At 40.5% G+C, this 13,742-nt stretch overlaps 1 protein-coding gene across 3 annotated transcripts in view; it reads left to right on the top strand.

The window, feature by feature from the left end:
* The window catches only part of thsd7bb (thrombospondin, type I, domain containing 7Bb), a 52,166-nt gene that overhangs the window by 8,329 nt on the left and 30,095 nt on the right, over positions 1 to 13,742 (top strand). For 2 of the 3 annotated variants that reach the window (XM_077024618.1, XM_077024617.1), the window contains exon 2: positions 11,159 to 11,314. In XM_077024618.1, coding sequence (XP_076880733.1) covers positions 11,182 to 11,314 — 133 coding nt within the window. In that variant the 5' untranslated portion in view covers positions 11,159 to 11,181. Of the gene's footprint in view, positions 1 to 67; positions 134 to 11,158; positions 11,315 to 13,742 lie in introns of all 3 variants that reach the window. The other variant, XM_077024619.1, reaches the window with a different exon arrangement.

A 13,742-nucleotide genomic window follows, 5' to 3' on the forward strand; every position in this document is an offset into this window, starting at 1 on the left:
TGGCACAATTAGTTAAATTTTTTTCCATGTTTTCCTCTTGAAAAGTAGCATTTTTTGTCCTTTCCAGACTGAAATATGGAGGAATCATCTGGCTGGTGTCCCAAATGTTTAATCTCCAATTTGAGCTCTAATGGTAAGGTACAAAATCTAGTATTAATTAAATGGTCAACTTAATTCATATATCATTGGCAATACTTGAGAATCCTTGCTAGTAGTGGCTAACAGGCTATGGCTAGCTGCTTAGCAACCCCTAATATAGAGACACCCCCAATTCATAGTATATATGCAAATACAAGGAATTGCAGACAATGCAAAATAGCTTTAATTGTAATTATATATTAATATATACTATTTTAATGTAATGGGTATTACAATTACAGCTTTTGGTTGACACCTGCACTTGTAAAATCCTAAGTAAACATTATATATATATATATATATATATATATATATATATATATATATATATATATATATATATATATATATATATATATATATGAATGCCTTGAATGGGTCCACACATCTGAGCTTGAATGGGTCCACACATCTGAGCTTGAATGGGTCCACACATCTAAGCTTGAATAGGTCCACACATCTGGGCTTGAATGAGTCCACACATCTGGGCTTGAATGAGTCCACACATCTGGGCTTGAATGGCTCCACACATCTGAGTTTGAATGGGTCCACACATCTGGGCTAGAATGAGTACACACATCTGGCCTTGAACAGGTCCACACATCTGAGCTTGAATGAGTCCACACATCTGGCCTTGAATGGGTCCACATTTCTGGGCTTGAATAAGTCCACACATCTGGGCTTGAACAGGTCCACACATCTGGCCATGAACGGGTCCACATTTCTGGGCTTGAATAAGTCCACACATCTGGGCTTGAACAGGTCCACACATCTGGCCATGAACGGGTCCACATTTCTGGGCTTGAATAAGTCCACACATCTGGGCTTGAACAGGTCCACACATCTGAGCTTGAATGGGTCTAAGTATCTGGCCTTGAATGGGGCCTCAGATCTGGCTTTGAATGGGTCCACACATGTGAGCTTGAATGGGTCCACACCTCTGAGTTTGAATGGGTCCACAACTCTGGCCTTGAATGGGTCCACACATCTGAGCTCGATTGGGTCCACACATCTGAGCTTGAATAGGTCCACACATCTGTCCTTGAATAGGTCCACACATCTGTCCTTGAATAGGTCCACACATCTGTCCTTGAATAGGTCCACACATCTGTCCTTGAATGGATCCACACATCTGAGCTTGAATAGGTCCACACATCTGAGCTTGAATAGGTCCACACATCTGGCCTTGAATGGATCCACATATCTGAGCTTGTTTGTTATCTGAAGTTACACAGAAAGCCAATTTCCATGTATGTCTCAAAGCATAAAGATAATGAACAATACCCTTGGCAAATGTATTTGGGTTGTATAACAGTCTGCTGTCATGAGATCTTCTGCATATTTTAAAAGTCTCTCCAATACTGAAACTTGATCAAACTGTAGGTTTTTTGCTAAATCTCTGTATGAAAGAATGGTACTGGAGCTTTTCAAAGTTTTCAGGCTCTTGGTTGAAGATCAAAGAAAAACACTATCAAACCCCAATTTCAGAAACACATTTCTGTTGTTCTGAAGAAAATACTTTGAAACCCCACATTCCACATCATCTATGCAACTTTTTGAGCTTGTGAAGATTACAGTGTCCAAATTAACATACATTAATGAAGTATTTTAATAAACGGCCAACTCCTTCTCACACTTGAGCATTTGTGCATGTAAACATGCATAGATCAGTGCCTGTGTCTTGATTGGCAGGATACAGTTGCAAACAGACAGGTAGAATCATAAGCAAACCAGAGGAACAGGTGGTGAGTCCAGTGACTGACAAGCAACAACACAAAGGAAATCCTAAGAAGCAGAAATGGAATAGGTAACAGTGGGACCCATTAACATTGCTCAGAGCTCCAACAGCTGAAGAAAGACTTCTAATGGAGGGCTTTAATTGGAAAGAGAATAGAAGACAGGTGAGGAGAACAGCCAGTGATTAGGTCCTCACCAAAGATAACTGTGTGTGTGTGTGTGTGTGTGTGTGTGTGTGTGTGTGTGTGTGTGTGTGTGTGTGTGTGTGTGTGTGTGTGTGCGTGTGCGTGTGTATCATAGCAATGTTAGAAAAGTCCATCTAAACAGCCTATCGATGTCAACATGCAGTCATTTTAAATCATTTGAGTGTTTGAGTAAATCAAGCATCGTTGTTGTTTGGCAATGCTAAAGGCCATGGTTACATGACAGTGTTGAGTGTCATGGCACTGAGCTAAGTACACACCAAGCACAGCGGACACACACTTCCTGCCACTTGGCTTCACTGCTCTGCATCAGTGTCCTGTATCCTAATTGAACAGTAATTGACATAACAGCAGTGAAGGTCAGCTCAGCATGTCATTGAACACCATGATTCATTACTCTGTCAAATACTGAGCAGCGTACACACACACACACACACTCACACACACACACAATAGAAAGTGTAAACAATGGATATCAAATGGACACAGGATATTCATCTGGATAAAGGCTGCAACCCACACCGTTCCTTTCCTAAGACTTGTGTCTACACTATTTGCATTGCTATGGGTTAATATTTCCATCAGTGCTTTTGTTCCATTGTCCAAAGGTCAGTAAGGTTATTCTGGTCTGAAATGCTCAGCTGCTTTATATTAAAGCACTATTAATTGTATATATACTGTATATATATTTTTTGCTTTTACGTCTAAAGGAAAATGACTACATTTGGATTACATATGGGATGCTGAAAGATGAAGTTATAGATTTTGTGTGCCTACAGAATAACAGGGATAATTTTTCTCATTGGTCATTGGTCAGGGCTTAATCTATAAAAACTAAAAGAATGATAAATAATTTTGGAGCATCTATGCTTTGCTTGGCTGTTTTTGTTTATTTGGTTTGTTTATTTTGTCCACACATTTTCATATTTTCATTCTGATGCCACTTCCAGCAGATGACTGTGTAGTGCTTAGTAGATGGTTCAGGTTTACTAGAGAACTTGGATCCAAACCCAAATTGTCTCTTGGCTAAGAGTCAAGATGGATGATCTCACCACTGCAAATGCCTAAGAATTTGTGCAACCCAAATTCTATGGTAAGAATGGATAAGAACAGATCTAGCGTCAGGTCTTGCATTCATAATTCTTCCAGCTGCCATACAGAATCCAAAAACATCTCTTGGTTGTTGTAAGACCTACAGATCCATGTTTCAATTACAGTCTTGATCTCAGGATGGTATCTCCAGGAATTTTCACTTGTATTACTAGACTTGTTATTTAGTAAAGACACTTCTGCCTAAACCTGATGCTATAGCACTTGCATATTAATCAAATAAATATTTGTGAATATTCACAGAACTTCAGGAGGAGCACACTGCAGGATTGCAGAACATGGCTATTTGATTGCAGTCATATCGTGCCAGTGCTGAAGATCAGGCGTGTAGCTTCAGGCACAGCATACCAATATATTGTCAGTGCTATGGGAGGCAATAGACTGAGTATAAAGACTTGTCAGCATACGTCACATTAGCACTCGAGATACTTGTATGAATAAGATATGTTTATGCCTTATATTTGTAAGATAATAGTGCTTGCCTCAAACAATTACACACATTGCTCAATTTTGGTAGAGCTTTTTGAAAATGTATTGACTAAAATGCTTTGCCATTTGCTTAATGTAAAAAGTTGTTAAAAGCCTATGCTGATTGATCAATAGCAACCAACACCAAACTTTGTCAGATTTTGTAAGATTATAAGATTCTGCTTATCTGGATTTCCAACAAGTCAGTCTGACAATCCAGAGATCACAGACATTACATATCATTCAGAGATGTACTTGTTCTGATAGAAAATCATCGGTCTCCATAGCAGAGCAGGAGATGAGAAGAGACTCATCTGTGCCTCTTTTTCCCTGGTCAGACACCTCAGGAAAATGAGAGAAAGTGAGAGAAAAGTAGAGAGAGATAAGTGGCAGCCCTGCTCAGATGAGACCCATAAAATTCACCGTGTAGTTCATTCCTGCTCGTGTCTGGTTCATTTCACTAACTCAGCAGGATCTTCCACACCATTCAGGGCTGCTGAGTCATTCCTGTTTGTGGATTTTGTTATAGGCAAATGTTATTTGCTGCAGGGGTGCTGATCAATATTTGTGATTTTTGGACTCCTTAAAATTTGCTATAAAGCAAAATCTGTTGAATAAAATGTCATATAGGCCAAAGAAAATCTGTTTTTCTCAGCCCTTGATATTTCTTGAGCATTTTGTTTTCCTTGTTTCTGATGTTGCTATCACTAGGGATTGCCACATCTGTCACTACACCCCTGTTCAACTGTTTGCTCATCACTACTATGGCTGGTTGGTTAACCATTACCAATTTGTTAGTCTATATCTAGACGTCCCACAGGCCAAAGCATGGTCGTTCTTCACCACCTTCAGGGGCACTGTACTCAGCATCGATGTTTCTGTATACTATGTCATCCACTTGATTATGGCATTCCATCTGCCTGCAAGAATCTTGAGGAGCAGGGTTTATTCTCCCATGATGGTTTCCTCCTCATTCCCATCCTTCTCGAGTTTCTGCTGTCTGAGGTCCTCACTAAGCACTTCATCTCCTGGGCCCGTCTTCCTGGTGTACTCCTGCATCTTGGATGTTTCACCCTGAATAGAGGCTCTGATGTGCACTAGTCCCCCCCCCCCCCCCCCCCCCCCCCCCTTCATCTTAGTGTACAGTCTCAAAGTGCTGGGTTTGGGACTTCACTGTTCATTGTAAGGTGTCTCTTTATCTTGATCTCAGGGGCTTCTATCTCCTCCTTAGGCCAGCATATTACACCAGTTGGACATATCTGAAAACTGATAGACTGTAGGGGTTGATAGCTCAGATCTTGTTCTTCCCATTCAGACTTCTCAGGACTCGTCTTCCTCTCTGTAGATATAAGGCTGTAGCTGCTTCCCTTATGTTGTCTTCATTATCCCCATTTGTAGGATTCCAAGGTACTTGATTTCCACGTTACCTTCTAGTAGGACAATCACGTCAGTTCTAACTACTATCCCTCCCCTTGTAACCATGTGGCCATGTTTATCAAGTACAAATGACATTGCTATACAGCCTGATAAGTTGGATTAGTGAGTCAGTGTTTCACTTCTGGCATACAACTTGTTGCCGTCCATGTAGACTCTTGGTGATGATTTCACTGAGAGGGTTTCGGCGCTATGCAGAACGGCGGGTACAGGACATCTCCTTGGAAAATCCCACACTTGATGGTGATTTGTGTGATTGGTCTTTCTTGTAGTCAATCCAGGTAGTGCCCAGGTTGGTCTGTCTGGTCTTACAGTCTCAAGGCTTGGCACATCTGGTGTTCTTGCCAATGTTCTTTCATATATGAATACAAATACGAATACTGTAATGCCATTGCACAATGTACGTGTACACTTGTTCAACGAAAATAGGATCCAGCCTCCATCATGGTACAAATATGCTATATACACTAATATAATAAAATGGATTTAAGAAAACAAAATAGAATAGTCGGAACAAAAAAAAAAGCAAAACAGAAGAAGCAGCAGCAGAATTGTTATTGCACATGTAAATTAAGTTGCACATTTCCCAGTAAAGTGAACATCTTTAATTGGATTGATTTTATATATTGCACAGTGCCCGAATAAATGTTTTAAGAGTTTAACAGAGTGATAGCCCTGTTGTAAAAACTGTCCCTTAGTCTATTCGTCTTTTCTTTAAGTTGCCTGAACCGTGAGTCATATGAGTCATATGTCTACTCATCTTAGCTGCAGTGATGTCTGGTGATGCTCCCATGTTGTGCAGAGGCAGGCAGGTTATTGGCTGGTAGAATTTCCATTTTCTGGAGGCTCTTCAGGATCAGGTCTGGCCAGCCTTCAGTTAACCATTCAGAGTTGGTTCCATCCACTAACAGCTGGGTCATTTGTGCTGGCAGACATTTGTGGAGTACAGTAACATGTCATGTTATATATGTTATATTTTCCCCACGCTTTGAACCAGGCTTATAATGAGGTGCTGCTTTTCTGTACTTTTCTTCACATGTCAGGAGGCAGAGCAGAAAGTTAATCAGGTGGTAGGTCAAAGTTGTAAATCAAAGAAGAAAGTGCAAATTTTCATTTAGCACATGCAAACAGTAGGCACAACAGAGAATCTTTTTCAAACCAACATGTATTGTGCCAAATTCCGACTCCCCTTGTTTGCACATGAATAAAGACGCTACAGATGATAAATTTAAAAAATCACACACACAAAGTATTGTGCTACTGTCTTATTGTCTTAGTCCTTCATTGTTGTTTGTGTTGCAATGATAATGTGCATATGTGTACATATACTGTATCTGCAGAAGTGAAGACTACACCTGGTCTATATCACTTGTCAAATGTCAACTAAATCAAAATTGTTTCTAACTTCAGTATTTAATAGTAGAGTATTTGTTCTTGTTTATATTAAAATGCATGGCTCCACAGTCAGAACTCAAAGGTCAGTATACCTTTCGTTCCGATTTTTTATTTTTCCATTGTATGTCCATCTTTATTCTAGCAGACAGACCCAGACGTGTAGGACCGCAGGGCTGCACACACCTCTGGAGAAACGTTCTGTGGTTCTTCAGGGATTTTCTTGCTGCATCTCTTCGGTGGTGGGGTCGTGTCTCTCCACCTTTCATTTGAACCACCCCACAGGGGCTCTATTAGATTCAGGTCTGCCAGCATGCTTGGTCAGGGCGCAGCTTTCATTTTCTCCTTCTTTAGAAACTTGGGTGATGTTGGCACTGTGTTTTGGATCATTATCATGCTGGAATTCCTCTTCTGCCAAGCTTGTCGCAACTGGGAGTCATCTGGTCAGCCGGTATTCTGGTACATCCGCAGGATTTCATGGTACCATGGTCTATAAAAGTCATCTACCCAACATCTTTTGTACTCGTGTATCGTTATATCGTCACCCTCTCTGTCCTTTACTGCCAGGACTGTGCATTCACTGTGGTGGTCCAGGCAAACACGTTTATGCCAAACATGCTGTACCCCATCTGGCCTGAACAAATGTAACTTGGTCTCAGATGACCGTGTGCTTCCAATATTCACCAGGCTCATCATGTTCATGTTTCATGCAAAAGTTAAATCTTGTAGTTTTGTGCTTGCAGTTCCTTCTTGGATACCTAACATAGATGCTCACTTTATGTAATGTCCTTTGCACTGTGGGAGCTGTCAAACTCTGATGCCCATTGATAGCCTGTGTGCCAAGCACTTCCTCAACTGTTTTCAGAATTAGACTGTGTCAGGACTACAGTGTCCATAGGTGTCTGAGGACCTCAGTGTCCATAGGTATGTGAGGACCTCAGGGTCCATTGATGTGTGAGGACACCAGTGTTCATAGGTGTGTGAGCACCTCAGTGTCCATAGCCCCACTCCACTCCACCCCAGTGTCAATTATGACTTGTTCCTTTCCTTCTTCCTGTATCCTTTTCTGTTTTTAATTAGCGACACATCTTCCTATATCCTTTTCAATTTTTCAACTCCACTGGCAGTTCTTCTCCCTGTGGAGCCTTGAGAGACATGCAGACAGCCCACAAGTCCAAAACTGAGAAAGTTCTGCATTTCACAGGTCATTTATTAACCATGATTATGCAATTATGCTAATTGGAAATCACAGATGTACTCAATTTTGTTTCAGTGATCACAGGTGTATTTATTTTTGTGGGGTTTCTGCTTTTGGTTCTCTGTAGAGACTCATTTCATAGAGTCTTTCATAAGTATTTATTTTTGATTGTGCTACAAAGAAAATAGCCAGCTTTGAAATAATACATTTATTAAGAGGTTTTGATCAAACTTGGAAACATTTTACATTTAAGGGATATTACACATGGTTGTACTCACTTCTGACATATACTTGTCAGACATGGAATCTACAGGGAAAGTAACAAAAATGAAACCAAAGAAAAGTGAACCAAAAGTACTGACCAATAAAGACAACATTCATGCAAAGACAAATTACTCAAAATGGATAAATGTGATAACGCAACCCCTGGGGTGGTGAGGCGAATGATTCACAGCACACCACCTTAAGGAGCCGTGGCTAGAAGTTATAACACACAGAAGTGGAACAGGAAACCAAACAAACAGAGGGCACAAGTGCAGCCTATCACCCTCACCCATCACAATACTGTGTATCACAACACTGCATTATGTTAGGAATATGTCTGTATTGCTACCCTAAACACATTATTCGTTTAGAATCTTAATCGGTCATAAATCTATTCTCTGTGCCATATATAGGTATAATGCTATACTAAAACAAATTGCAAAACACAAATTGAAGGTTATTGGCTGCTGACCCTTACATGAGTAATCCCTTGGTTGGATATTTTGCATATTTGCATTGCAAGACGGTTTCTGTGAACTGATGGAAGATGTCTCTGAAAGTGAATTATCTTAATAGACAGGGAAGGAAGAGGGCTCAGATTTTCATAAGGAGTCAACATCTGTGCAAGATGGAGACGCAATAACGTGAGATTAATTCAGGTCTCTTCCAGGTTAATTACAACAATGTCATTATTGGTGAGGTTAGATAAAGGTAGCTTGTTCTGGTATTTAGCCTGAAAATGAACCTGCCAAAGATAGCATTTTTTTCTTCCAGGAATGGAAGAGGTTAACAAGGAAACTTAGTTTTGAGGGGTTCTTTAGAGAGATTTTTAATCAGTGTTATTAATTCTAGAGTCTGTGGGTAAATAACATTTTTCAATGGGGATTGAGAAGGCACATGACCTGCCAAAAGGTCAGAAATCCTGTAAAGATCAGTTAGTAGTTTATTTTCATGGGTTGCACTCCTGTACTTTACTGGTGCATAAAAGATGTGGGTGTGAAAACGACACACGGTTGTCTCCAGCAACATTTGGATCAGTACAGCGGGACCAGTACAAACTTGTAGGTGTTTACGTATGCAGGCTGGATGGCTTCTGTGTATACTATAAATTCAAAAACAAATTATTGCAACATTAATCTCGCTGCACCTCCTTGCTCCCTACAGTCCACAAGATATTTGTTCAGAGCTTCTCAGTAATGAAAGAAAAGCATCCTTTTAATTGGTCAAACAAACTATTTAATTAAACTTTATAACTGATTCTTCCTCTTTGCAACTTTCAGATGTCAATTTAATAATAATAAAAATAATTATGAAAATTAAAAAATGATTGAAAGTTGTAATCAGGGAATATTTTGGACAGCCCTTGTCTCTCTCTGTGGATGTGAACAGCTCCTTGTCTGAACTGATTAGCTTTGTAATTACTCAGCTTTGGCTGGATATCTTGAGTCTAGAGTCTCTGGGTGTCACTCTATCAGACACGGTTAATGCCACATGTCAATCTGCAGTGTCCCAGAGATACACGGGACAACCCAGATAAGGCTGAGAAACTAAGAGAGAAGAAGAGAACTATTTGCGATGTCTCATGTCTGGAGTCCCACTTCCAGTCTGATAAACTTCGGTAAGGAGAGGCACATGCTAAGAGGCACATGGAGTTTTAGTGAACAAAAAGTGAACAAAAGTGAGCAAGCAAGAATGGTGAAAGACAAAGGTGAGAGACAGGAAGGATGCACTCAGACAGGTGTAGAGAACACACAGAGGCTGTTTTTACATCAGAGAGGGTAGCTGTCTGAACAAAATCCAAACTGCCTAGTGAATCTTACAGTAAAGGTCACCTGGATCTCCACAGCTGCAGGGTGATGTGTTTTTGTGTGTGTGACTGCACGTTACATACACACTTCATGTAAACATCAGGTTAACTAGACAGCTGGGGGGCAGACCTTAGCGTAGCACAAAGCAGGGCCAAAGCTCATCTGTTGCACTTATCTTTACAGTTCACAATGATGGGTATAATAATAAGAAATAATGGGTAAAATAATTAATTTGCCATTACCCCTACAATTAATTACTTACTTATTACTAACTGGGAGATTAACATTTAATGTATAGTTAAGTGCAATTTGTTATCATAATGTTACAATGTCATTAACGATTAGATTAAATTAATTAGATTAGATTAGATTAGATTAGATTCAACTACATTTGATTAGTTAGATTTTTCATTGGACCAAGTATAGGTACAATTCCAATGATATGCGGTTAGCATCTAATCAGATATGCCAATAGCAATGTATATAGGTCAAACAAGGCAGCAAGCACCTACCCTATGTATCTTGTAATAGGAAAGGTGCTTCCAGTATTTTCTGTCTAATTCTGTTCTGTCTGTCAGTGGTTAATACTTTGGTTGGTTTGCTCCTGCTAACAAAAGCAACTGAACCCTCACTATTGCATGGCAACATGATCTCTCTCTCTCTCTCTTCTGTTTCTAGCTCTCTCTTTATTTTCCTCTATGTCACTTTCACTGCCTTAAGTATTTGACACAGTGCACATGTGTCTGATATATTTCATCGCTATCACCACACCTCTCTGTGCCACTATGATCTCTCTCAGCTTCCTGTTCAGTTCCTAAATATCACCCTCCGACACGGAAGGCCTTTTCTCAGGCTGGCACAGGCAATTAAGAAGCCTGCGTGCATTTTGTTTTTCTCCTGAAACATGTTCGCATCTGGTTCATCCACAGTGAATGAGGCAGCTGGTTTGATCTGGTTTGAGGATGCCTGGTGGAGAAGAGGAGCTCTGTTTCTCACATTCTGATGCTGCTAGGAGTTTCATTTGTGCATTGGCTGTTTTTCGCCATTGATCAATTTTCTTAATTTGTCTTCCTTGATTTGATTCTGCTGAAAGTTGTGCTCAGAAGGGGAAATTAAAAGATGATTGACTACAACCCCTAAGATCCTAAACTAGTCGTAAAGACCCACTCACTCAATTTTGTTCACCCAGAACTAGTGCACACTAACCTGTGTTCCTGTCTACTTTTATAGGTCTCCTGTAGAACTATGGTTGCCAGAGGATTTTATTTTAAATTTTCTTTATTTTGTCTACTAAACAAACTGGACATTGCTTTGTTTATGCTGTAACTATTTAATTAAATTCTGCTGTAAAGTAAGTACTGTCACCTAAAACTTCAGTGATGTGTGTTTTGCTCTCTGTCTATCAGGCGTGAGCAGGAGGAAGTGAAGGATGATGTACTTCCTGGCACGTCTGCTGGCCGTCGCCCGCTCCATGACGCCTGGCTCTGTGCTCTGTGTTGTGCTGATGACCGTTGCTGTGGCCACGGACAGGCTGAGGAGGAGTCCCTTCTCATGGAAAACAGGTGTGACCTCCTCCGTCTCTCCCACCCCTCTCAGGAGAGCCTGGGCGGCTTTGCTGTCAGGAGGTGTTTAAGTACGAGGGACAGATCATAAATGTGCAAAAGCATAAGGTTTGCACATGTGTGGTTCCACTGGGTCTTTTCTAAATTGTGGGTTATTTTATACAGCGCAGATAAGCCTGAGAGTGAGTGTGTTTAGCAATACCTACTGCAGTCATTACTGTCACGTGTTGCCTAATTGTATGTGTAATTCACGAGCTCAGTTTTGAGTGGGGTTGCTTTGTTTGTGTACTGAGACAGGAGGTGTGAGTTTTCTCCACAACCTAGGCAAATAAACAATAAGCCTGCACGCATGCACTGCAAAAAATCTGTTTGCCATTTTCCCCGAATACATTACTACCATTTCTTGCACTGATACAAAAGTACAGCTGACTTCTCCTGGGGAATATTTTTTTTCAGTAAAATGCAGACAGAACACAGAACACGCAGGCACACAGAAGTGAGGTGACATGGGATGTTGCCCACAGTGTAATATCAGGCTGAACTTGATGGATCTTCACCACTGTATAATTATTTCACATAGTCTGAAGCAGCACTTGCTGTTACATTTGCTTCCAAAGAATGGATATACTCTCACAGGTGGCACACAGGACCAGCCAGTCGCTCCCACCAGGCTATCCATCCTTGTCAACCCAAGTCCTGGATCCGGATAAATGTATGGCAGTTGTAGAATGACGGTGCGGGTGCCAGGCCATCTGTGTGTGTAATCAGAGGAGCGGGCCCAGTCTGCAACCCAGCTGGAGATCTACTGAGCATGCCCCGCCTCTTCTTGGCACCATGGAAACTAATGCAGCACTCAAGAGTGACGGCTGTGAAAGAATGAACCCTTCTGAGCCGATTTAGAGATGTTTGAATCTGTTCCAAACTGCGATCATCTCACAGAAGCGTCTTAGGTGGTCTTGTGGTTCCACACGATGCATGGTTCTCATGCGGTATTGTTTTGAATGGCACCATGACGATATTTTTTTAACTCTCGATCTTGTTTTTTGGATGAATTGCACTTTCTTGCCAGCAATCACTACACTCAAATACCTTAAAGGAAACATGGATCTGATAGTACAGTGCATTGGTCTGTGGTTAAATTAGCATGTGGTGGTAAATGGTGTGGTTAATCCATGTTGTGTCAGAATCTTTTTTGTTTCGAGTTTGCTGGCACAGTGTTGTATTCACTGTGCTGTATTCACTGTGCTGTATTCACGTTCACTTATTTCACAGTTGACAATTATGAAAGTTGTCAGCTGTCAGGATCATGTGGCTGCATGACATAGCAATTCCCACATTTTTTTGGTGGGGGAAAATAGTACTGTGTAAATATGGGTGTTTTTTATTTGTTTGTTTTCTCTTTCCTAAGTAAAAGGGCAAATTTGAGAGAATATAGGAATAAGGTAAAGATTCCAACAGCTGGATGCTAAGGTGCATGGAGAAACAAGACAGTTAGCACATCTGAGAATCTGACTAGAGAGTGACTAGCAATGTTTGCAACACACACAAACACCAAAAATTAAACAAAACAGTTCCCATTATTGTCATTGTCATCCATGTGAAGGTGAGAATATGACATTACAAAACAAGGTTTTAACCGCTTGCTGTGTCTTTACAAATAATGTTGGGAAGCTTGTGATAAGTTGAGAATGTGTGCAACACAACCTAAGCATTGTGATAATTGAGATGTTAACAGAAATGTAAGAAACTGAAATTCTTCAGACGTTCAAAGTTCTGCACAGACTTTCTGCAGACGTTCAAAGTTCTAATGTTTACATAGACATTTAGAGAGCTCTTTCTCAATTAGAATTTTCCAATCCAATTCCAATTTTTATTCTTCATTGGAAAATCATTCATAGTCTTCATTAACTGAGAATGTAATAGATTCAGCATGTCCACTCAGTCAGATCCGGGGTATTCCCTGACCTTGTTTAAAGACCTCTCTTGCATACTGATCACTTTGTCCTGATCTGTACTGATATTATGGGCACAACTAGTCTTAAATCTTCTGAAGTTCACACATCACTCCACTGCTGTGCTCTGTTCACTGGCTTCCAGTAGCTGACCACATCAGATTTAAAACCATGATGCTCGCCCACAAATCCAAAAATGGACCAGGTGTTTCGGCTTGAAACATCATGGTTCACGTCTCATGGAAGACACATGCATCGAAACAATTCTCTGTCATGGCTCCCAGATGATGAAGTGAACTTTCCCTTACTGTCAAGTCAACAGAGTCGCTTGCACTTCAAACGCAGACTCAAGACATTTCTATTCGTGGACTATTTAAATGATCATTGATCCTACACCTGTGAAATTCACATTAATGTTGAGTCACTGGAACTCTTGGACGTATTGTTTGATACTATTCTTTATTGCACTTATCATT

The sequence above is a fragment of the Brachyhypopomus gauderio genome, chromosome 12, assembly GCF_052324685.1.
Source record: "Brachyhypopomus gauderio isolate BG-103 chromosome 12, BGAUD_0.2, whole genome shotgun sequence".
Taxonomy (NCBI): domain Eukaryota; kingdom Metazoa; phylum Chordata; class Actinopteri; order Gymnotiformes; family Hypopomidae; genus Brachyhypopomus; species Brachyhypopomus gauderio.